The 25,530-nt window shown below is 42.9% G+C and overlaps 1 protein-coding gene across 1 annotated transcript in view; it reads right to left on the bottom strand.

Moving 5' to 3' along the window:
- CINP (cyclin dependent kinase 2 interacting protein) overlaps positions 1-25,530 on the bottom strand; it is a 71,160-nt gene that overhangs the window by 40,118 nt on the left and 5,512 nt on the right. Inside the window, exons 2-3 of the mRNA XM_069207306.1 lie at positions 12,512-12,680; positions 3,201-3,318 (exon numbers count right to left, since the gene is read on the bottom strand). Coding sequence (XP_069063407.1) covers positions 3,201-3,318; positions 12,512-12,680 — 287 coding nt within the window. The remainder of the gene's footprint in view (positions 1-3,200; positions 3,319-12,511; positions 12,681-25,530) is intronic.

Below are 25,530 nucleotides of genomic sequence, written 5' to 3'. Positions count from 1 at the left end.
CCTCTGTGATGTCATCATCAGAGGGGTTGGCTTTTTCAAACTCTGCCAACAGCTCCTGGAGCTGAATTTTGGTAGGTCTGGAGCCAATGGTTATTTTTTTGATATTACAGAGAGACCTTAGCTCCCTCATCTTAAGATGGAGGTAAGGTGTGGTGTCGAGTTCCACCACATTCATCTCTGTATCAGACATTATTTTGCTAAGAGTTGGAAAACTTTTTAAAGAATCTAAAACTGTTTCTAGAATCTAATTTCAAACTTTTAACAAACTTTTAAACTCTAAAAGACAATGCTAAACAGGGACTTAACACACAAGGCCCTAGCAGGACTTTTAAGAATTTAGAAAAATTTCAAATTGCAAAAATGAATTTCTAATGACAATTTTGGAATTTGTCGTGTGATCAGGTATTGGCTGAGTAGTCCAGCAAATGCAAAGTCTTGTACCCCACCGCTGATCCACCAATGTAGGAAGTTGGCTCTGTATGTGCTATTTCAAAGTAAGGAATAGCATGCACAGAGTCCAAGGGTTCCCCTTAGAGGTAAAATAGTGGTAAAAATAGATAATACTAATGCTCTATTTTGTGGTAGTGTGGTCGAGCAGTAGGCTTATCCAAGGAGTAGTGTTAAGCATTTGTTGTACATACACATAGACAATAAATGAGGTACACACACTCAGAGACAAATCCAGCCAATAGGTTTTTGTATAGAAAAATATCTTTTCTTAGTTTATTTTAAGAACCACAGGTTCAAATTCTACATGTAATATCTCATTCGAAAGGTATTGCAGGTAAGTACTTTAGGAACTTTAAATCATAAAAATTGCATGTATACTTTTCAAGTTATTGACAAATAGCTGTTTTAAAAGTGGACACTTAGTGCAATTTTCACAGTTCCTGGGGGAGGTAAGTTTTTGTTAGTTTTACCAGGTAAGTAAGACACTTACAGGGTTCAGTTCTTGGTCCAAGGTAGCCCACCGTTGGGGGTTCAGAGCAACCCCAAAGTCACCACACCAGCAGCTCAGGGCCGGTCAGGTGCAGAGTTCAAAGTGGTGCCCAAAACACATAGGCTAGAATGGAGAGAAGGGGGTGCCCCGGTTCCGGTCTGCTTGCAGGTAAGTACCCGCGTCTTCGGAGGGCAGACCAGGGGGGTTTTGTAGGGCACCGGGGGGGACACAAGCCCACACAGAAATTTCACCCTCAGCAGCGCGGGGGCGGCCGGGTGCAGTGTAGAAACAAGCGTCGGGTTCGCAATGTTAGTCTATGAGAGATCTCGGGATCTCTTCAGCGCTGCAGGCAGGCAAGGGGGGGATTCCTCGGGAAAACCTCCACTTGGGCAAGGGAGAGGGACTCCTGGGGGTCACTTCTCCAGTGAAAGTCCGGTCCTTCAGGTCCTGGGGGCTGCGGGTGCAGGGTCTCTCCCAGGCGTCGGGACTTTGGATTCAAAGAGTCGCGGTCAGGGGAAGCCTCGGGATTCCCTCTGCAGGCGGCGCTGTGGGGGTTCAGGGGGGACAGGTTTTGGTACTCACAGTATCAGAGTAGTCCTGGGGTCCCTCCTGAGGTGTTGGATCTCCACCAGCCGAGTCGGGGTCGCCGGGTGCAGTGTTGCAAGTCTCACGCTTCTTGCGGGGAGCTTGCAGGGTTCTTTCAAGGCTGCTGGAAACAAAGTTGCAGCCTTTCTTGGAGCAGGTCCGCTGTCCTCGGGAGTTTCTTGTCTTTTCGAAGCAGGGGCAGTCCTCAGAGAATGTCGAGGTCGCTGGTCCCTTTGGAAGGCGTCGCTGGAGCAGGATCTTTGGAAGGCAGAAGACAGGCCGGTGAGTTTCTGGAGCCAAGGCAGTTGTCGTCTTCTGGTCTTCCTCTGCAGGGGTTTTCAGCTAGGCAGTCCTTCTTCTTGTAGTTGCAGGAATCTAATTTTCTAGGGTTCAGGGTAGCCCTTAAATACTAAATTTAAGGGCGTGTTTAGGTCTGGGGGGTTAGTAGCCAATGGCTACTAGCCCTGAGGGTGGGTACACCCTCTTTGTGCCTCCTCCCAAGGGGAGGGGGTCACAATCCTAACCCTATTGGGGGAATCCTCCATCTGCAAGATGGAGGATTTCTAAAAGTCAGAGTCACCTCAGCTCAGGACACCTTAGGGGCTGTCCTGACTGGCCAGTGACTCCTCCTTGTTGCTTTCTTTGTTCCCTCCAGCCTTGCCGCCAAAAGTGGGGGCCGTGGCCGGAGGGGGCGGGCAACTCCACTAAGTTGGAGTGCCCTGCTGGGCTGTGACAAAGGGGTGAGCCTTTGAGGCTCACCGCCAGGTGTCACAGCTCCTGCCTGGGGGAGGTGTTAGCATCTCCACCCAGTGCAGGCTTTGTTACTGGCCTCAGAGTGACAAAGGCACTCTCCCCATGGGGCCAGCAACATGTCTCTGGTGTGGCAGGCTGCTGGAACTAGTCAGCCTACACAGACAGTCGGTTAAGTTTCAGGGGGCACCTCTAAGGTGCCCTCTGTGGTGTATTTTACAATAAAATGTACACTGGCATCAGTGTGCATTTATTGTGCTGAGAAGTTTGATACCAAACTTCCCAGTTTTCAGTGTAGCCATTATGGTGCTGTGGAGTTCGTGTTTGACAGACTCCCAGACCATATACTCTTATGGCTACCCTGCACTTACAATGTCTAAGGTTTTGTTTAGACACTGTAGGGGTACCATGCTCATGCACTGGTACCCTCACCTATGGTATAGTGCACCCTGCCTTAGGGCTGTAAGGCCTGCTAGAGGGGTGTCTTACCTATACTGCATAGGCAGTGAGAGGCTGGCATGGCACCCTGAGGGGAGTGCCATGTCGACTTACTCGTTTTGTCCTCACTAGCACACACAAGCTGGTAAGCAGTGTGTCTGTGCTGAGTGAGAGGTCTCCAGGGTGGCATAAGACATGCTGCAGCCCTTAGAGACCTTCCTTGGCATCAGGGCCCTTGGTACTAGAAGTACCAGTTACAAGGGACTTATCTGGATGCCAGGGTCTGCCAATTGTGGATACAAAAGTACACGTTAGGAAAAGAACACTGGTGCTGGGGCCTGGTTAGCAGGCCTCAGCACACTTTCAATTGTAAACATAGCATCAGCAAAGGCAAAAAGTCAGGGGGCAACCATGCCAAGGAGGCATTTCCTTACAATACACAAATTCAGTTTTACATTTTTGCATTAGTACACTTTGTAAGCCTTACCATATTTTCATAAGTATCAAGGAGTTCAGTGCAGCACATTTCAAGCTCCTGGTTGTTTGTTTGTGGATTTCCTGCAATAGCATTGCCGCTTTCTGGCTCCAGCTTATTATCTTTGGTACTGAAATATGAAGTGTTATTATTAAGTGCAGTCTACTTCTCTGGGCACTGAGCAAGAATGTAAAGTTACTTGCATATAACAACACTTTGAGATCACATTTATCTTAAATAAATAGAAAACCACTGAGTATTTCTGTCTGTACGCAGGACTTTGGTGCACATACTAGTAGCCAGAAAATGTATGTTTTCAATCATAAACAAGCACTGGAAAAGCCCAACGCTGAGCTGCATGGATAAAGAGCAAATAAAAAAAAGCCTCAATGACATTTCAGCCCACCTCATCTTGTAGGTGTATGCACCATGCATGCGTACACCTATGAAATGAAGTAGGTGATTTTTCACAGAAAAAAATGTGTGAAAGTGCTTTTTCTTTTTTGCTGCACCTGGGGGGGGAGGGGGCAAAGGAATATGGATGACAGGCATGTGGAAGCAAGGGCTTAGGTGAGGGAAGCAACAACACCACTGCTGGAAGGCCATGGTTCAACCCAAAAAGAAACTGTCGTCGACCAACCTTCGGGTTCGGCGCCGAAAAAGGCCACTCCTCCGTCCACTTCGGAGTCGAGTAAGTTGGTAAAAAGTTCTGCCTCAGACTCCAGTAAGCATCCTCACTCCTCAGAGTCGAAGTTTCGACGCCCTGCCTAGGAGCCGAAACAGCTGACTTAATTTCGGGCCTGAAAAAGATCCAAACTTTGGAACCGAAAAAGCCTCTTATACAGAGGAACAAGGACTTTCGAGCCGACTCAAGCAAAGTTCGAAGCCGCTGCAAGAATCTTACAGACCTTCTGATGAGGACACTGAGACTCACATGCACTCTCTTTGGGCACCAGAGGAGTGGGCACAGTGTCATCATCTAGAAAGGCCATTTGCCCAGATCCGACTGTGCATGAATGAAGACTGTGGGAAGCAGTTTTAAGGTGGATTGGGATAGTTCTAGATAGGGCCCCTCTGTAACGAAGTGTTACTGGTACTCATATGTAGGAAGCTGGATCTTTATATGGTGCACTAATACAAAGTACACCATGTAGAGAGTCCAGGCAACCCTTACTGGTTTACAGAGCTTTCATCAAAAATCCCAATGCTCTATTTTGTGGTGGTGCGGTTGAGTAGCTTAGGCTAATTAAAGGGCAGTGTTGAGCATTTGTTGTACACGCAGTCAATAAATAAGACGCACACTCAATAAAGAAATCAGACACCAATTTATAAAAAATAACAGATTTTTTTTAAGCACCAGAATCTTCGTGACCAAATAAGTACTTTTTACGATAGGTTTTCAGCATTTAATTAGACAATACTGTATTCCCAGTATTGTTAACCTATGGGGAAAACATATACTGCATAGGGCCACGTGTCAACGACTTACAGGACTGTTCTTCAGGACTTAAGGCAAGAAGGTGCCAAGGTAAAAGGCAACAACAACAGATCACCTCAGTCGGCTTTAGGGCGTCCGGGTGCAGAGGTGCTTTTTCGTGTTGGGCGGCCGTTGAAGTCAATGGGAAAAGATACCTGTAAAAAGAAGCTGCAAGCGGGCACTGAGAGGGCCAGTCGGTTAGAGCCCAAAGGATAGCTTGGGTCTTTAGGGTTTTTGAAGCCGAGCCAGGATGCACCGTCAGTTTATCTAGACTCTGACTGTGGGGCTCATGTGCAGTAGTCTGTGGTCTGGTGGGTTGCGGCGGTCAGAACTACTTGGTTTCGATGAGCCCGCAAAAAGTTTACTCCACAGGAGATGATGGCTGTTTTGCCTAGTGTTGCCAGCCCTCCCAGGCTTTCGGAGCCTGAACAGGTGCAGGGCAAGTCATCTTTGTTGCAAATGTTGGGGACAGCAGGCAGGCCGGCAGAGTAGGCGCCAAGTCAGTTGCCGCTTCTCAGTTCTTGCTTTATGCTGCTCTTCGATGTCCCTCTTCTTCTTGAGTCAGTTGGAACTAATTCTCTGGTGCCAGAGGCTCCCTTAAATTCAAGATTGAAGGTTGTTAAGGGGAGTGAAGGGTAGTAGCCAATGGATTACTTACCCTTGGGGTCATTATACCCCCTCCATGAACACTTCCTGTGGGGGATGGGCATAGTCCTGTCCCAGAGTTCCTGATTCTGCCATCACCAAAATGGTGGAACTTTCCTAGAGTGGGGCACATCGGGAAGCCCACCTTCGGGGTGTGTCTGACCTAAGTGTGCTCCATCCCTTCTCGTATAGCCAATTTGCTGCCTATCCTGGTGCTAATTGGGCCTCAGGGCAAGGGTGGCATCCCATAGTTCTGGGAGATACCAGGGTTGCATATTAAAGGCAGAAGAGGCTTTGAAGCCTCTCACATTTATATGTTGATTTACTAGCCATCCTGCTGGAGGAGGTATACACACCTCCTGCGACAACAGACATTGTCCCTGACCTCTGAGAGTGGGGCTCTCACCTCCTAGGGGGTCAGAAGCGTGTATGGGGTGGCAAACTGGACTATACCAGTCAGCCAGCACACTAGAGGGCTAGAGGTTTCAGGGGATACCTCCAAGGTATCCTCTAGGTGCACGTATTGATAGATTAATCACTGGAATAAGTGTGGGTTTATTATTAAGAGGTGTTTTATGTCAAACACCATAGGCTTCAGTGAAGCCATTATGTAGCTTGGTAACTTGTAATGATCAGTGCACAGGACATACATTAAGATGACTTCCCTGTTCACTTGCAATATCTAGCAATTGACCTAGACATCGCAGGGGCATATCTGCTCATGCAGGCATACCCTCACATGTATTATAATGCACCCTGCCTTAGGGCTCTTAAGACCTCCTGTAGGAGTGACTTTCATATAATACATGCAGTGACTTTGGCATGACACACAACAAGTGTGCCATAATGTGTTTCAACTCATGGCTTGCACCATAACACGCAGCCTGCAATGGCAGGCTAGGTGCAATTTATATGGGGGTCCCTTAGGGTGGCACAACACATGCTGCAGCTCTAGGGACCCTCTTTAGTACCCATGCACTAGATACCTGTGGTACCATTTACTAGGGATTTACAGGGGTGCTAAAGTCCTGCCAATTGTTTCACAATCGAGTAGGCTGTTTTGGGGGGAAGAATACTGGCACTGGAGCCTGTTGAGTAGGCTTCAGTGCACTGTCAAGAGTTGAAAACCAGCATCTAGCAGTTCAAATGGGTGTAAAAAGTGGGGGATATCTACAAAGAAGTCCAGTTTCCTACATCACACATATTAAGTTGGGTTACTGTGAGGAAATGGGGTGTATATACGGTGTAGTTGTGTGACCTCACCTCGTCGTGTGGCTATGAAAAGCCAGGCTTACACAAAGGGACAAGTGTAAAGCACTTAAGCAGCAACTGAACAACTGAGCAACTAAAGAAGCACAGCTCCATAAACTGGACACAAATTTAAAAAAGAAACGGCTTCCATTTTTATGAATTTATGCACACCAAAACGAAAAAGATCCACTGAAGGGTTCCAGAGGTATGGATTTGACAGGGAACAGTAAATCAAGACTTCTCACTTAACTGCAAACAAGCATTGGCAAATACAAGGTATATGACACTTGGAAACCTTTCCAAGAAAACCTTTCTCAGGATAAATGTGGTTACTTAGAGTTACTTTGGCCCACCCATTCCGTCAGGAAGCCAGTCACGGGGAACAACCAGCCCAGATGAAACAGTTACCTAGGCAAAAAAGCAGTCTTCAGTTCAGTTCCAGAGCCAGTGGCCCCTTGCCATTGACTTCTATGGAGTGGTCCTGATGCAAAGGATACATGGTGCTTAAGATGCTCAAAAATCTGAAGATACTGTACAGAAGACGGAGGTCTTCCTGGGGCTACTCACTGGTCCTTAGTCCTGGTGAGGTGATCCTGGCTATAGGAGTCTATGTTCTCACTGGGGCAGCAGATGCCCAGTTGCAGTGGGTTACCAGTCGGCCAATACAGGGTATTGGTGGTTTCCTTCTTTTGGTGATAACATTTCTTCTGAGCAACCAAACTGCACTCTGTCAACTCGCCCAGATCCAGCATACCCAGATACATCTTTTCAGCATGACACAGTTCTTTTCTTTGCTAGTCCAAGACACAGTCCAACTTCGGTGCAGCCTCTTCTTTGCCGGGTCACTGGTGCAGCAGGGCAGTCCTTCGGTCCTCTTCAGTCAAACGAGTTCTGGGTGTCAGAGTGCCCTATTTATACCCAGAAAATACCCTCAGTGCAGGTTGCGGTCACTAGCCAATGGGCTACTAGGTTCCCTCCTACCTGATGACGACTTCATGTGTAGTGTGGCATTGAGCTATCCCACAAGGCTCCATTCTGTCCACCCTCAAAATGGTAGAACCCTTGTCTTCAAGAGCTCTGTAGGCCACCCCTGGGTTGTGACTAACTGTGTGCTAGATGCTCATGGGAATTCTGGTTTGGTGAGGATTTACCCATCTCCCTCCCTGAAGCTAACCTGCCTACCTGCACGAAAGAACAGCCTCCTAGGCTATGTTGCCATTTGCCCTACAAAGGCGGCTTCTCCTTTGAAGCTCGTCTTTTGGGCAAATACCACTTGTGTTACCTCCTCCAACAGCAGGCCTCCATTATTATCTGTTCTGGGTGCCGTTTACACATCTCCACAGGCTGACAGAAGGCTGTCTCGTGGCCAGCCTCAGCAAATGCCCACTGGAAAATTTAGGCAACTGAGTGGCAACTTTCAAAAAGTTGCATGAGACAACAAGTTACATTCATTTAGACTTGGGCATCAAGCCTGGCTTAGTATCATGAGTTGTTTGAAACCCTGAACTATCAGCTTTGGTAGTGACATTCAGAAATGAGCACAGCTGATGGTAAGCAAGTATCTCTTTACTCAGCAATCAGGTAACCAGTCTCTCCCACAGTAGAAACAGCAATTTGGGGGTTTTACTGTCAGAACATGTTCTATTTTCTAATATGTTGCATCTTGCTTTCGGACTCAATAGGCCTGCTGTAGGGGTAATTTGCACACATCAGAAAGGGTGATTGGTGTTTTAAGCTATGGCAACACCCAAAGTCAAGTTAGCAGTTTAAACTGCCTTTCCAGTCTGCTGTGGCAGGACTGGAAGGCACGTTTTGCTTTATACCACTAAGGGTGGCACAACAAGTGCTGCAGTCCCAGAGGGGACATTAACTTAGAGGCCCTGGGTATCACTGGTACCATATACTAGGGACTTAGCAGTAAGGTTATGCCAATTGGGTCAATCAAACATCCATGTTTAAGGGTCAGGGTACTGGCACTGAGGTCTGGTTAGCAGCCCTCAGTGCATTCTCAAAGACACAAAACCAGCAGCATAAGTCCAAAACGTTGGGGGTGACCATATAAAAAATATTTTCTTTTAGTTAATGTGTTGGGGTGCTTGTGTGTTTTTATCCACAATGTGACATTGAAAGATATTGAACTGTCTTTAAAATAAGAATTGCTATGTACAGTGATTAGTATAGGCAGATTTCAAGGATAGTGTATGATCTTGTAGGTCAAACCATAGTTTGGAAAAACAGATAATTTCAATCTACAGTTCATAATACACAGCATTATCATTAGTGAAACTATTCCATATTGATGTAAATGTAAACTGGCTATTTGAATGCTTTTTTGTGTTTGCAACCCACCCAGTCTAAACATCCACACTTTTCAGCTTGTTTGCATATTTTTGTATTGGTAGACCTTACAAAATATCATAAAACTGTGGTTCCCAACCTGTTGCCCGGGGACCACTGGGGGTGCACAAAGCCTCCTCAGAGGGTCAGTGATTGCTTAGAAAATTAACTAATATTAACAGATTAATAAAGTGTATATCTTTATAAAGTGTCTAAATGTACAATTGAACATTTTAAAATGTACTGTAAATGTTAAGGAATTTGAAATTAAAGCTAGAAATTAAATTAGTATATTCAGATTGATTTGTGGGAGCAGTGCAGGTGCATCAAACAGAATATAGTATGTGTGACTTCAATTGAATCTAGAAAAGCTTCAACCTTCCTATTGAAATGTTTATTTATTTTATTTGTTTGCAAATTAAATAAAATGCATTATCATTTGTGTATGTGTTTAATAGAATGCTTGTTTATGTATTTTTTGGGTATTGTTTTGTGGTTCAAATCATCAATAATGTTTAAGCCTAGGTCCCAGGCTTCAAGTAATGACTGAGTGGCGGGTCCCCGGATTCCAATGATGATTCAGTGGGGGTCCCTGGGTTCTAGTAATAATAAAGTGGGGGTCCACACAAGTCAAAAGGTTGAGAACCACTGATCTAAAATATTAAGCCATATAACATCACAGTCCACACTTACAAAGTTTTATTTTCTTTCCAGCGCCTAGGTACATGTCGAAAATTATTTTGGTGTGTCAAATAATTACTAGTTTATGTTGGCAGTGCTCCCATGTACTCTGTGTCCAAAGAAGGCAGTAAATAACCAACAAGCACTGGCGAGGCCAATTGATCTGGTGTTGGCCACTAGCCTTTTGGCTTTATCAATGCCGTTTTGGCATGGTTTTGCAAAACTTTATTGTTGGGGATGCTGCCTAGCTAGCCCTTGTCAAGCTAAACAAAATACATTGGTTAAAAGCAAAACATTTTTGGTATCAAAAAGCATACATTGTCTTACTAGTCCCTGGCACTTACGGCGTGTGCTACTTGTGAAACGGCAGAATGCTGTCACAGTAAAAGTAGACTATAGCTGGAGTTGGCTAAGCAGCAAGCTGTACCTTTGTGACTGGTGGGGTTGAAGAAGTCTATCAGAAAACTAGTTTCTAAAGGGACAGAAAGCACAGCAGAAAATGGCTTATTAGCGAATTGTAGGATCAGCATTTGCCAAAGAGTGCCACGGAGTAGTTGTTAAAACTACATTTATGAGACATAAAGGAGAAGTTTACAAAAAATGCTAAAACTAGATGCTTTAGGATTTCACTTACAATTATGAGAGATTTCTGGATTTTTTTCCTGATTTACAAAATGTAAATCTGAGCGCGAGTATGTTTGAGACTAATCACACTAAGATTTATGATCACAAACCGGACTTATAACGATCTCATAATTTTTCCAGTCAATGTTACGATGTTTGTACATGTCCTGATGTACACCTCAATCGCTGAACCCTACAAATTAGGATTGTCCACATATTTTTCCTTCATACGCACAACATTTTACCATGTGAGCAGGAGTGGCTCCTGAAGGAAAGTCGCCCCCCTGGCTGAGCCAGTAGCAGAAAAATAAAACAATATTTAATTATCATTTTATTTTTCTGCTGATGTGAAGGGAGGGGTGGGGTTGGGGAGAAGGGAGGGGGAGGAGGAGAGAGTGCCGGCCAGCCGGCCAAACACACATTTGCACTTATATTTCTCTAGCCCGGCTGTGTTGAACTGCAGGGCTGAAGAAACTTCACAGGCCCCAGGGCTGTGTCTGAGAGGCAGTCTAAGCCACTCAGACCAGTCCTGACACTGCTTTCATGCTAACTTTAGCATGAAAGAAGCACCAGGATTGCTGGGGAGCCTGTGCTGGTGTCCCAGTGAATGCTGGGACACCACATTGAGGGAAGAGGAGCGAGGCGGCAGGAGACAGCGGTGTCCGTGAAGGTAAGTTTTTTTTTTGTTTTTTTTTCACCCCCCTCCATATCCATCTCCCCAGCCCTTCCCCTAGACCTTTGCGGCGGCACAAAATTCCTGGCACATTTTAACTTACAACTGAAGGACCCATGTGTTAGTAGTGTAGTAAGTGTGCCAACTGCACCAAAATTCCTAATGCTCACTGGGATGTGGAGCTGAGAATGGCATTTCAATGAAAATTATTTTCCATGAAAAGGAAACAAAAACATATTTTAAAGAATTTTATTATTTCCTAACCCTACTGCATAAGGTTACAAAATCAGAGAAACATAAACCAATATATTTTTTCTTCAAATTTAAAGGAAAATGATTGCTCAGGAAATCGTTAAAGGAGGACTGTTTCCTTCTATAAGGGCAAAGAAAACAGGAATGTTGGGGACACACTTTATGAACTATTTAAAATGGCTTCATTTAGGTGTAACTTTAGAAATGCAGCTCAGAGTGAGAAAGGCAGTGGAAATGTGTGTGCTCATATAGCAGGGAGTTCAGACACATGTCCTTGATGCTCTATTCGAACACCAACTCAATGTCCCACTTGTCAAACTAGCATAAAATTGCTAGAATATCCACAGTCGTAAAATGAAAAGGCAGCTGGAAACATTCTTCACAACAACTTCAGGCCGTTTTAACTTATACAGGTATAAGGTTTCATTCATTGGGTACTACAGCACATAGTATTAAAACCAACTTCCCCACTTGACTAGAAATAAGTGATACTTGTTTTTATGGGATTGGCAATTGGAAATATGGTAACCAACAGCACATATCAAGCTTAGTGAGCACTCTCAATCAAAACCAATGGCTTTTTCGCGTCCAACTTACACACGTAGTTTGAGTAGTAGAAAATGATGAAGGAAATATGCAAACTGGGTTTGGAAATGCCCCTTAAAATCTCATATTTTCAATAAGAGGGGGTAAGGAAAGTGATTCTGAATATAAATACATACTTACAGGTACAAAACAAATAAATGTGCTATGCTCACTAACCCTTACACATGGGCATTAATGATTTGTGTATATTTCTATTCGCAACTGAAGTGATGTTTTTGACTAACGGTAACTTTACCAAAATCAGAGGCATAAGCCAATGGATTTGTAAAGTTAAACTTTTTTTCACACAGAGCCTTTTTTCTGAAAGGAACTTTTTCTAACAGTCACTTTTTTGCTCAACTAAATAACTTAATGAAGTATAGGAAATGACAATATTTAACACATGTATACGAACTAAATTAAATTATTTCATGAGGATAGTAAAACATGTAGGGCCTGATTACGATCTTGGCGATCGGGTTACTCAGTCACAAACGTGATGGATATCCCGTCCGCTGTATTACAAGTTCCATAGTATATGATGGAGCTTGTAATACAGCGGACGGGATATCCATCACTTTTGTGACGGAGTATCCCATCCACGAAGATTGTAATCAGGCCCGTAGACTGCAAAATAATTTATAAATATTTGCATCTATATATAATAGAAACCAATTCATTGAATACATGTAGCTGTTTTGCAATTTATTAATAGTTTAATTCTGTTTTCATTAAAACAAACAAACAATGCAGCTCTCCCTAGATTCTACCCACTAATACTTACTGGTGTATACTTACAGTGTACTGATTTTTAAATTTACAATTTTGTTAGCTGCGTTAAAGCCAATGTCATTTAGCTTTTCCCATTTTAAAACAAAATTGTGCCAGTCTGCTGCATTGTCTTTAACTTTTCTCGCACTGCCAGATACAACGATTCTCTTTGGGGTGATGGACTTAGAACTCTTGGCTGCATAAAAGAAAACAAATGCAAAAAAGAATTAGGGAGACTCTCTGTATGATAAATACTAAATGCCCTGCAGTTACTTATTCCAAATTAGAAACAGTAGGTCTGATTGTAGGAATGTAATAAAATCTATAGCATTATAAAGTACAGTATAAGGTAAAGTAAAACCACACATTAAACGAGTAGTTTCAAAGACAACACCAAGTGCTATTTCAAAATAAAGGGCTGACCAGGAGCAATTACCTCTATGTTTCTCCTCCTTGTCCCAGTCATTAGAAAGGACAAAATGTAACCAAGTGTTTTACCCATTCTGTGTTTATGGGAAAATTCTTTAGGACATTACGGCATTGGTCACTGTTAAGCGCAGGAACCAAAACAGGAATGTTTCTAGTTTACACCACCAACCCTCAGCTGGGTGCTAGCACTCTCCCAGCACTTCTTGTTCTGTTTCCTTTCTCCTGGATGAGGACCACGAGTGTTGAGGCAGTAGCAGGGATACAGTCTCCAAATATTGTGCTTGAGTTTTAACACCGTGCTGGGCTCGGAAGGAACTCTTGTGTGTTTGTGGGAGCAGCATGCAGTGGTGAGTTGTGACTGGATCTCTAAACCCACTTATGAAGTAAGAGTATGGTAAGAGCATGTTCATCTTATTTACTGATGCCTTGATGAATCTTATAGTACAGTGAAAATGATGAGTACTGTAAGGCTTTCTGGATGCTTGATATGAATTAAGAAGGTACTTGTTGGATAACCATCTATTGCAAAGGAAAATATCCGCAAGGACTGGATTTTACAGTGAAAAGAACGGCTCTGCACTAAAGAAGGTCTACTCGAGTTGACATCTGGCTCTATGGACTGGCTTATATCTCGCAATTGCTCCTCTTGGATTTTAAGGAGCTTTTCAAAGCAGCTTTAGTGTGTCGGGCATCAATAGCAGTCTTTTCCTAAAATACTGCAATAATGGTTCTGCTCAAGCATCGGAAGCTTTGATGATTTATTTTTCATGGATCCAAGTTATTTGGTTCAGAGTTGGAACATAACTTATACAGTATTTATAAAGAGAGAAAACATTCCTTTTCTTTTCGAAAGGAATAACCAGAAGCCTTAACCTCCTTTAGACTCAAATCGTCTTTTTTCAACCCTCGAGGAGACAGCAGAAATCAGTTCAAGATTCCATATAAATTTCTTCATGCCAAAGCTTCTGAGGACCCTGCAACAAGATCCCGCAAGTAAAGATCAGTGTTCCAGACTATGCACAATGGTCATGAGTTAACACTTGGTGACAGGATCCATTACTTCAAAGCTTGGGAGAAGTCCACCTCAGACGAGCAGGTGCTAAACTTTGTTCGAGATAGGTATCCGATAGAATCCCCTCCCCCCTTTCCAATACACTCAGGGACTATTTCTTCACCTTAACTGAAGTGTCAGGAAAAACAAGAGGCCTTGTAAGAAGGACTCTGGTTGAAGAAGGAGATCATTCTCATTCCAGTGCCAGAAAAAGTGAAGGTGAAGGATGTATGCTCTATTATTTTCCTACTGCCAAAACTGAAAAGACGTTTTCAGATTGTTACAGACTTGAAGGAATTCAATACGTTGGTGAAGATTAATTTCAAACTGGTATCCCTATAGAGACTAATCACATTAATTAAAAAGAATCACTTTCTTGCAACTCTACATTTGATAGACTCATGGCTATGCATTGCAATGTCAAAAGTATCTGTGATTTTGTATCCAGAGTCAACATTGGCTAATCAGATACTTCCCCTTAAATCTACGTTCATCGCAAAGTGTAGTCAAAAAGTGCTAGCTCCTCTGATTGCACACTTTCATTATCAATGAATCTGAGTTTTCCCACATATAGACGATTGGTTGCTTCAGGCACAATCAGTTCAGGAATTGATTCACATTTCAAATGGACCATACCTACTCTATGCCAACATGGGTTTCTCATAAACAGAACCAAGCACCATCTAGAACCATCAAAGGATCTCATCTTCATTCGAGTAAAGTTTGATACACAACAGGATAGGGTGTTTTTTTCTTGTGGACGGGGCAATTTCTTTTCAGACCCTGTTAAAAATGTTGTTGTATACAGTAAGCATCAACCTGCACGTGGATGGAGATCCAGGGTCACATGGCGACTTGTGTGTTTACAGTTCAGTGGACAAGGCTTTGCCTCAGACTATTATTTTGGGATCTTCACAAATTTTGATCCTCGCTTCATAAGACTTAGAGTAGATTAATTCAGTAATGCAAGACATCTGAAACTGCTGAGAGAATTGTTAAAAGGGAGGTATGGGTCCCCCAAGCAAAGCAGGCATGAAGTCCTGCAGGCCAATCTCTTATATGTTTCAAAACAAAAAGACTTGAAGAAGTTTTGGACTCTAATCAATGAAATTAACAAAATCTCAGGGCGGTGAACAATGCTAACATTAGGGAGGGTGACTGGGTAAAGTATCTGAAATAACATCTTACTGGAGCTGGATTGATTCAAGCCCCCCAGTGCCACCTTCAGAAAACCTTAACGTAGCAAGCAATACTCTTGCTCCGCTAAAATATACTGCATCATCCATAAATATGATCATTGAGAACTCAAGTTCTAATTGCGCACCTGGCCCAAATGGCATCCCTCTAGCCCCCTTCAAACAAAATATAGCTGTATGGGAAAACTTAACGTCATACTAGCCTGTGGATACATACCAAATAGTTGGAGAGGTTCAGTCATCCATTCTATTTTCAAATGAGGGACAGCCTCCCAAGGGTCACCAAGCAACTACCATTTGATAGCGACGTTTGGATGTGGATCTCAAATATTTCTCAATGCTGCTGTTACATGATCTGTCAGAGTGGGCACTAGAAATAGGTAGATTGCCCCTAAACCAGACGGGGTTAACTAAAAGTTAAGGGACCCTACCAAAACTGATGGCTGCAGGATTGGTCATGGAAAGAGCAAGTGATACCCGCATGCTGTTGTATTTGTACTTTGTTGATTTTAAAAGAAGCATTTGACTGTGTACCACAGGATAAGCTGTGAAAAAAAGCTGGTAAGACAATCCCTAGCCAGGGTCTTTTGAAAGTGCTGCCAAAAAGTGAGGAATGCTGCAAAGGGTTCACTAGTGCATTATGTTTGGTCAGAAATCCACTTACAAAGAGGGAAAGGTGGTTTCCAAAGGTATTTGCAGGACTGCATTAAGACCCTCGACATAAGTGAACTATGACACTTAGACACAAGTGACCAAGCCTTTAAGAAAATTGAGAATAAAAGCTTCAAGCTGAAAAGTTGGAGGAAAGACAAACAGTAGGCAAGCGAGCACATGGATGGCTGATGTTAAACCCGTAAGAGAAGCAACAGAAGAAGTCCTTTTTTTGAGGCCGCCTATTCTGCCAACTCAAAGAGAAAACTATTGTTGATGAAACGGAGGTGCTTCTTACCCCAGATTTCAAGCCCAAGTCGAAGAGCAATGGGAGGATACGAGGTGTCCCTTGCGTCATCGGTCAAAGGAAACATTGTTGCATGTCCTGTCTCTGCCCCTGCCTAATCATGCAGCGGAGCGCCCTGCTGCGGAACTAATTTAAAGCCCTAGGAATAAGAACTTGCAGATCAGCCACCTTGGAGTCCTTAAATCCTCGAAATATTAAGCTGAACATTAGGCTGGTACAGTTTATTGAAATTTTTAAAAGACTGGTTAAGGCCAAAGACTCTGGTAAGTAAGACCTTAGGCCCTCGGTTTTAGGAAGGCACAAATGGTAGGCTGTGGGTGTGCACAGATGGCGCTCTGAAGAGTAGCTGCTAGGGGACAAAATAGGTGATCAGCACGAAATATAATGCTATACCCCCATCCCACAAAGCCTAAGTGGAGACCCTCAAGAGGGCCATATAAAGGTGCCAATGGTAGGCTGTGGATGTGCTCAGGTTGCCACTTGTAGGTGGGCTGCTAGGGATAATATCAGATGCTTAGCAAAACCATATTGCTCATACCCACATACCGCCAAGTTTAGGTGGCGCCTCACAGGAGGGTCTTGTGTTTCCCAGGCCTGTTGGGCGGCAGGTACTCTTAAATTCATCGCCTGAGGTCCTATGCTTGTTATATATTAAGCACTTTATACCCCTAAGCACATCGGCTGTCAGCAACTGTCAATAGGGTGGTCTTTTTTATTATGTTTGTATGGCTGTCTATTTTGTGTAAGCTTTTTTCATAGGAGTTCTTTAAATTTGTGGTTAAACTCTTGACAATAGAGTTTGGGTGGAGAGGGGAAGGAGCTGCTTTTTGCACTTTAGTATCCACTTGCACCTTACTTAACACTATGCACTTTTGTAAAAGTGACAGCTGGGCGTTTAAGCCCTAGGAGTCCTATCTGTAGTTTTACTTCGGGGGTTTCCCTAATTGCTGTTATAACACTAAGTGGGTCAGAGAGAGGCCCTCCTGGACAACTATGCTGCTTGGATCTTGTACTTTGCAGGACTATAGTTATGCTTGGGCCTTTACCCAACATTTATAGGGAGGGAGGCAAGGGGAGGCCCTGGTGGAGGCTCCTCTAGTAACAGGTGCGATGTACTCATGTTTTTAAATCTTGATTGAATGGTTATGTCAAATGGTTTGATGTACGGTACTCTTCTTTTATGTTTATGGTTTTTATTAACTAACAAACAACTTACTTACTTACAGTAACACGGGACATCGGGTCTGCTCTTCATTGGTGGTTGAAACAAAACAGCCTTTGCAAGGGAGTTCCAATATATCCAGACCTACCTTAGGTGCCCGTAATGGATACTAGCACTATTGTTTGGATTGCAAATCTGTCTGTACAAGCACAATGGAACCCAGTATTATCGTCAAAATCCCAGAATTGGAGGGACTTAACATTGGTTTTCAAAGCTCTCTTCCATTTCAAACAACAAATTCACCATTCCAATGTGTTGGTAAGGTCCGACGATGCAGTGACTGTGGCCTGTATCAATCATCAATGAATCTTTGATCAGGTAGACATCTATTCTCAGTATTGACAGTGCCCATTAAGGGTCTTGAAAATGTGGAAGCAGATCACTTGAGCAGTGTGTTTACCTTCTCCTAAAACTTAACACTGTCCAGATCAACCTTTTAGAAGATATGAAGGACGTTTGGGTCCCTTTTCAAGGACATCTCTGTTTACAGAACCAACGCTGCTCTTTCCTAGGTTTTGCTCCAGGTTCCTGAAACAGGGAGCAAAGGGAGTGGATCCACTTGCCCTCATAAACAGTCAAAGAAACTAATGTATGCTTCACTATTTCCATGAACTCAGAGGTTCTTGTTAAAGATTTGACAGGAGAAAGGTCACATTATTGTAGTACCTTTTCAGCCAGGAAGAACATGGTTCCCACTTCTCAAAGGGATAGCCCTTCAACCTTCTCGGATTCTTCACATTTTTTCTATCTACTTCATGTGAAATGCATCCTGTTGGTTGGGAGGTTGAAATGTGAAATCTGTTAAAACAAGGGATGTCTCCACAGTTAGGAGAAGTGGTTCAAGGTTATAGGAGACCTTCTACTCTCATATCTTACTCTTAAGTTTACGGTACTTTTGATTCTTGGTGTTGGTATTCTTTGCACAATCTGTCTTAAATGTCTTGCCCTATTTCTGCAATTCTTTAATTCTTGCTGGATGGTTTGACAAAAATATATCACCATCTACTCTGAAGTTGGAGTGATGTGCGATTAGGTCTTTTCGTGAGCCCGAAAAGTGAAATAGGAAGCAGAAGTTCTACTATACAATGTGTAAAAGTTTCTCTATTTCTTTACGTATCTGCCATTTGTCCTTCCTTGGGAACTCCCACTAGTGTTGAAGTCTTAGCAGTATTTTACCTTTCCTTTGAGCACTGCTGATCTTATTTTTTTGTTTCAAAGTGTTATTCTTGGGTCTAATTACTTCAGCATTGAAATTGGGGGGGACTCTCTGCTCTTCAACATCACCCTCTTTTTTTTTTTTTTTTTTATAGTTTATGGGTGATGCTGCAGTCTCGAAACTGGATACTACTATCCTACAGAAGGTGAATTCTCAATTTCACAATTCTCAGGAGATCATTTCTCCAGTTTCGTTACCTTTTCCTTCTTCTGAAGACAAAAAGTTACTCAATTTCATGGATGTTAGGCATTAGCTGTCTGTTTATTTTATGAGTTTAGAAAACTCGACTTTATACTTGCTAATATTGGCCATCCTGGGAATGGTAAGAAGGCTTATAAAATGATTGGGGTTGATGGATTGAGGAAACTGTATTGTTTGCCTGTTTGATTCTGGAAGAAACAACACCAAGAAAGGTGCAGGGACGTTCCATCAAGAGTGTTGCTGCCCCTTAGGCTGAATTTCAGGATGTTTCCTTGGAAAAGATTTGCAGGGTTTCATAAGGCATTATATACTTTAAAATGTGCTGATTGAACAGAACAATTTTGGTTTTGGAGTGTCTCAGTCAGCAATGCTATGGTGTGCAAGTCTTCATATATTACATTTGATTCACAATCATTTTCTAATTACAATTATATCACTAGGTACTGCATTATTTTGGTGATGATGTTTTGGTTTAAGGCCTTGGAGGTTTTGGTATACATCAAAAGTAACGACTGGGAGAAGGGGCGTACAGGTAAAGCCCCAATTACTTACTAATAAACTTTTTTACTCTTAGTCCTCATCCAAGTATTTATGACCCACCCACCCTCCCTAAATTCATGTCTGACAGAGAGTTGGATTACTAGAAGTGTTCAGGTGGGGTAACGCTAACCTACTTATAGCAACCAGCTGAGTGTGGATGGAGTTAATTAGAAGCATTCCTGTTTTGTTTCCTGTCTTGCCAATGGTAACAATCCTCACTAAGTAATGACCGGGATGAGGACGAGTCAAATTAAAAGTAATGAATCGGGGCACTACTCAGAAAGTGGACATACAAAATAGAGAGTGGTGAACCTGGCAGTCGTGATGAAGAGGTTCTGTCTACCATTTCTACTGATGACTGAGACCCAGTGCATTGCAGTGTTTAACCATCAATATATGTCACACAATCCTGCCATAAACGTTTTTATTTATGGAAGCCAAGGATGGAGTTTGTATTGTGAGTACTGGCTGAATTGTTCTCGGCGAGAGAGCTGACCAGACCAAGCTCTAGTAACAATATCCTGTATTTGCTTCACTGTTTCACAAGAACACAACCTATGAATTTATTTCTTTTGCCAGTGTCTTCCCTGACCATCGGGCATCCATTTGTGATGTAAATGGTGAGGTCAGAGATGCAGCATGGTCCTTGCACACAGAGGGTGAAAGGACAGCAGCAGCAAAACAAAAGAAACAAAAGTGTGTATGCTTACATATGTGTGCATGCGTCCAGCAGTACCACAAAGAAGATGCTCTACCAGTGAGCTACACACTCCATTCACCCTCCATGTGTGAGGGCATGCTGCTGTCTCTAGTTTCTATGTTGGTGCTGCACAGAGCAGCTCCCTGGAAAACCGTGCACCTGGTGGTGCCTATACAGGCACTCTTTTGCCTCTCAGAGCAAAGAACTGCCCTTTCCATATGCAGTTACATATGTTGGGAAATATCACTCACACTGCTTGACACACCTACCACTGAATAGTAGCCAACTAAGCTAATCAAAGCATGAATGACACAGCCAACAAAGTCAAAAGATCAAAAGGGATGGTCCACTGCCCCTTTTTTTACAGCTCGGCTATAGAGAGCATGCCCTGTCTCGAAGAGACATTTTGTATATACCTTGTGGGCTTCAGCCTGCCGATAGGCTTCCCATTTGCTGGCTCCATCGTCACTCTCATATTTTTTCTCCCCATTTATCCACAACATGCATTTGTCATGACTCTTCCTATGTTTAGCCCTCGCTGAGAGCATGGACCAAGTGCACTACCCAACCATTGCGCTCATGTTAGGATTTGTTTTATTTGTAATTGGGTATTTATACAGCACATTCCAGCAATAGGCATCGGAGCACTGAAAGCGGCTTAAACAGAGCTGAGTGGGCGTAACAACAAACTACTGGGAGGAAAGCCAAATTTTGAGTTGCTTACGAAAAGATACATGAACATCAAGCCTCTTAATGTGTTCTGGAAAAGAATTCCAAAGCTTTGACGCAACCACGGAGAAGGTCCTGTCTCCCAATCTAGCTTTCTTGCAGCGGGGACCAGAACCTTCCAAAGGGTAGCTGATCCTAAATGGTGGCTAAGAGCATGCCACTTAACCGCAGATTGAAGGTATCATGATCCCTGGGAATGGAGAGCCATGTGGGTTAAACAAAGAGCCCTCAAAGTAATCTGCTTCCTAATAGAAAGCCAATGAAGCTTTCTTAGACTCTCCCTGACAGAGGCAGGCCTGGGTAGCCCTAGCAACAGACGAGCTGCTTCATTCTGTATATGTTGAAGCTTATACAGAGAAAGTTGACTGATGTTCAAATATAATGCATTTCAGTAGTCTAGTCTGGATATACTGAAAGCGAGGACCACGGCTATTCTGAGATCTATGGGAAGGAACAGTAAGACTTTTTTAGGATTTTAACAATTGAAAAGCAGGCACTGACTGCTCGATTGACCGGAAGGGCGAAAGTCAAGGAGTTATAAAACATTTGGCTACTTTTATGGGGGGTGGTAAAGCCCCACAGGATTCAGGCCACCAACAATTACTCCAAATTGATGTATCTGCCCCAAATACCAAGATCTCAGTCTTTTCCCCGTTCATTTTCAGCCAATTCTGGCTCATCCATCTGCTGACTTCCCTCATGCAGTTTTGGTCTCCAACCTCTTCCCAATCCTCACTGATGGACACAATAAGCTGCAAATTGTCTGCATACGAAGAAACCTGGAAACCGTATGAATGGACCAATTTTGCCACAGGTGCTACATACAAATTAAAAAGGGTTGGACTTGCGGAGGACCCTTGAGGGACACCACAGGTTAGCTGAAAAGGAGCAGATCTGTATCCCCCACAGCTAACTGCAATGGATCTACCACTCAAAAAAAGACTCCAGCACCCCTAAAGCAACATCTCTTACCCCTGCCTCTTGCAGCCGCTGTACCATCAACTGAGGGGAGATGGTGTAGAATGCGGCTGACAGATCCAAAAGTACTAAAAAGGCAAACCCCACAGCCCCCGTTCACTTGTCTATGTATGGAATCAGAAGTGGCAATAAGAGTGGATTCTGTGCTGTGATACTGCCGGATTCCATGTGGGTAGGGAGCAAGAAGGCCATTCACCAGTAGATAGTTAGCTAGTTCATAACTGATGTGCTTTTCTAGACTCTTAGATCACTAGGAACTCGTTTTTTCTTTATTAAAGAGCACTTAACACGAGCGCTCATGTTTTCAGTCACTCTGAGGTCCTCTGTAAACAGGCCCGTAAATCTTGTTCTTATCCATCACAGTTGCTGTGCATTAGAAGACCAAGGTCAAATGTGAGATGTTGTTTACAGAGGTTGTCTGTTTACTTTACTTTCTCTGACTTCAAAGTAAAAGAGGGCAGGGATGTTTTTTTCCTGGCTGCATGCTTTGATTCCAGACTTATTTTCTTCATTTAAAGCTTCGGCAAACCTCAGTAGCAGCAGCGCTGACAGTTTTTTCCACGACGACCACTGAAGCGTCCTGCTGCTCATAGTTCCACCATATATTTTTGCATGTTGGCCTCCGACTTCATTAATTAGCATCATTCGTAAATTGTTGTTATGTTTGCCTATAGTAAGCGTCTTGTTATAACACTGCAACATCAGCTTTACATTGTCTCTTCCCCTTCTAATAAATGCCTTTTCCTTGCAATAGGAAATGGTTTTATCTCTGAGCTGCTACTAACAGAGCAGACATTGGTTTTGAAGCATGCTTCATTTGCGCTGTTATGTGTTGATTATTTGATTTGTTTGAGAGCACTTTTTCCTCTCAGCTCCTAGTGATTGTTGTTGAAATTGTGCTAGAGACATTACTGCTCGAGACAGAATATAAAGTTTATAAAACCTATTTTCAGACACCCCATGTGATGGCATTTTTGTGTATGCATTGAAGTGTAGGGTGCTCCTAAACATTGCTGGTAATAAATGATCTGTATTGCTAGAGGATAATTGTACATCCAATCTGGTACCTTATACAGTGTTGTTTAGTGCTAGAAAGCATTTCTCATTTTGACCTAGCTACCACTTACATGTCCCACTTTAATGTATTTCAGGTTGCTCCTGTCTCAGAACGGGTACCAAACTTTCAAGTACAAAAAGCCTGATCACCTTCATTATACACTGACTGAAATTTTTAAATAGTCGGTGTCGTAATAGAGTTCCAGTGTGCTGTAATCAAAGACTGCTCTATTAATACAGCCATGACGATGAAATTGTGCTCCTGTTACTCCGTAGCACAGTTCACCAATATGTTTTCGGTATTGCCATTTTAAGGCTCGAGATGACAGCAACCCGAGGAGGTTGACTTATTAAACCAAACCTCAAGTGCAGTTATTATCTATGCATACTAAACAGTTAAGTGGTTTCAAGATAGAGCGTACTTCTATAGAGGGGGAAATACTTGTGTATCAACATTTATACCATTCGATTCTACAATGGCCTTTATTTACTTGTATTACACATATCTGAATAATGAATTTACCTACCTCTTTAAATAAAAAAAGTGTAATCTTGAAAAACATCTTCTATTGACACTTTATTTATATAAAAAGTATAGTGTGTCATATCGACCCTGCATTATATCCTCAAAATAATTTGTTTGCTGCAGATGTTAAAAAAAACAACAAAAAAAACACTTTGGTGGTTAGTTGGATTTTGCTTGCTATACTGTAAATGGTATTATGTGTGTATCAGCCAACATCTGAGAGAGTTTAAGTGTACTAGCTGCCTTGCTAGTCTGTCATCCTTCTTTGCAACCTTATAAAGTAATTGGGATTTCCCTGCACCGGCAATAAAGACTTAATCCAATCCACCCCACGCCAATCCAATCCCTCCCAATCCAGTACCTCAATCCTATCCACCCATCCCCAATTCAGTTCACTTTACTCAATCCAATCCACCCCACTCCAATCCACATCAGTCCAATCCTCCCCACTCCAATCCAGTTAATCCCACCCCAATCCAATCCACCCCATTCCAATCCAATCTACTCCACTCCAACCCACCCACCCACAACAATCCAATCCACCCCACAACAATCCAATCCACCCCACTCCAGTACACTTCACTCGAATCCATTCCACTTCACCCCTTCCAATCCAACCCACCCCAATACAATACAAACCACCCCACTCCAATCCACCCCACCTCATTTAAATCCACCCAATCCAGTCCACCCCAGTCTGGAAAACTACAGTTCCCAGGAGGCCTAGAAACCATAAGCCAATGGAAAGCAAATAGTAGTATGACATGTAACCAATCACGGTTCAGTATTCGCTATAACACCTTATCTTGACTGCAAACAGTCCTCTTTTCTTGCTGCTCGCAGTGAAGATATGTACTGCCATATTGTACTTATAATTTACAGTTGCATGGCTGTTATTATATGGTTATTATTTGGTTGCAATTGTATGTTGTACATGATCTCTTCCTTACGGTTTACTCGCGCTGTGCTCATTTGTCCTTTCTCTTGACGTGCAAGACTACCATCTGGTTTCCCTTTCAACATTCATTGCGCCTGCCATTTCCTTGTGGTGCTGTATGGAATCATTGCCTCAATATTTTCAGCAGTCTGCATTCCTCACGGACTTAGTATTTATTTGTTTGGCCGGTTTCTTTTTGCCGAAATGCTTCCTCTGCCGCGTGTGTGCTCTCCAGCCATCTCCCTTGGTTGAGTCTCTCAGACATGCCTTTGGGGGTGCTGCCTTGCTTCCCTCCCACTTTCCTTGCCTCACTGCAACATGTATCCTCCCCTGGGGGGTGGAGTTTTCTCTCCCTTCCTTCAGAGGCAGGAATTTAAACCTTCAGTTACCTATCATTATTGTATTTAACTAAAACATTTATTTTGAAGATTTATTTTTATTGTACTACTGCCCTTGTTATATTTACAGTCATGGAACTGGATAATCCCTTTCAGTTTGAGGATAATGATGACAATGTGGAGGATTTCAGGAATAACCTCAATAGGTTTATTCAATCCCAGATTGAACAGATAGTGGTTGCTTCTATGAACAAGGTTACCAAGAATAATGAAAATTCAGTCATCAATTTAGTGCCTAAAACAATTTTGGCCCAATCTGCGGGGAAAAGCATAAAGCGCAAAGTAATGGGGTCCATTGATGAATCTTGTTACGGATGTTGCACTAAAGACCAGTGAGGTTTCCTCATACAAGACTGGAGGACTATGTTCCTCCTAGGCTTCCTTCAAAGGAGGGGTATGCTCATATTTCCTTACAACGCCAAATTAAAGACTATTGAAAACAACCAGAAAACAAAATTTCATTTCACAAATTCATGAGACTGATGATGACATGGTTGACCCCGATTTGGATGATGATAAAGGTATCATGGGGGATGATTCAGACTCTTTTTCAGGTCTTCAAGAAAAGAAGAAAAGAAAGGTAGCATCCATTTCTATTGATCCTTACAGTGCTAAGATTGTTTTGGGCAAAGGGGATCTTTCTATGTGTGACCTTAAGCTTATTAGTCATCCAATTTCTATACAATGGGTTCCTCTGGACCACATGGGGACTATATTTCCTCAAGAGTCTGTTTGCACTTAAGGCTGAATGCCCTCTGCCTTTCTTACCCTATCAAATTACTTCTACCCCTTCTATAGATCCCAATATGCTTACCTTTTCTCTAAATTTGGTAAGGATCAGTGTAAGGGGTGAACAAGGCATTGTCTACTTGTCAGGACTAAACGCTGGTTATTATAGGACCCCTTGCA

Source organism: Pleurodeles waltl, chromosome 9 (genome assembly GCF_031143425.1).
Source record: "Pleurodeles waltl isolate 20211129_DDA chromosome 9, aPleWal1.hap1.20221129, whole genome shotgun sequence".
NCBI classification, from domain to species: Eukaryota; Metazoa; Chordata; class Amphibia; order Caudata; family Salamandridae; genus Pleurodeles; species Pleurodeles waltl.
Note: the sequence above shows the minus strand (reverse complement) of the source record. Positions and strands in the feature narration are given on the sequence as shown.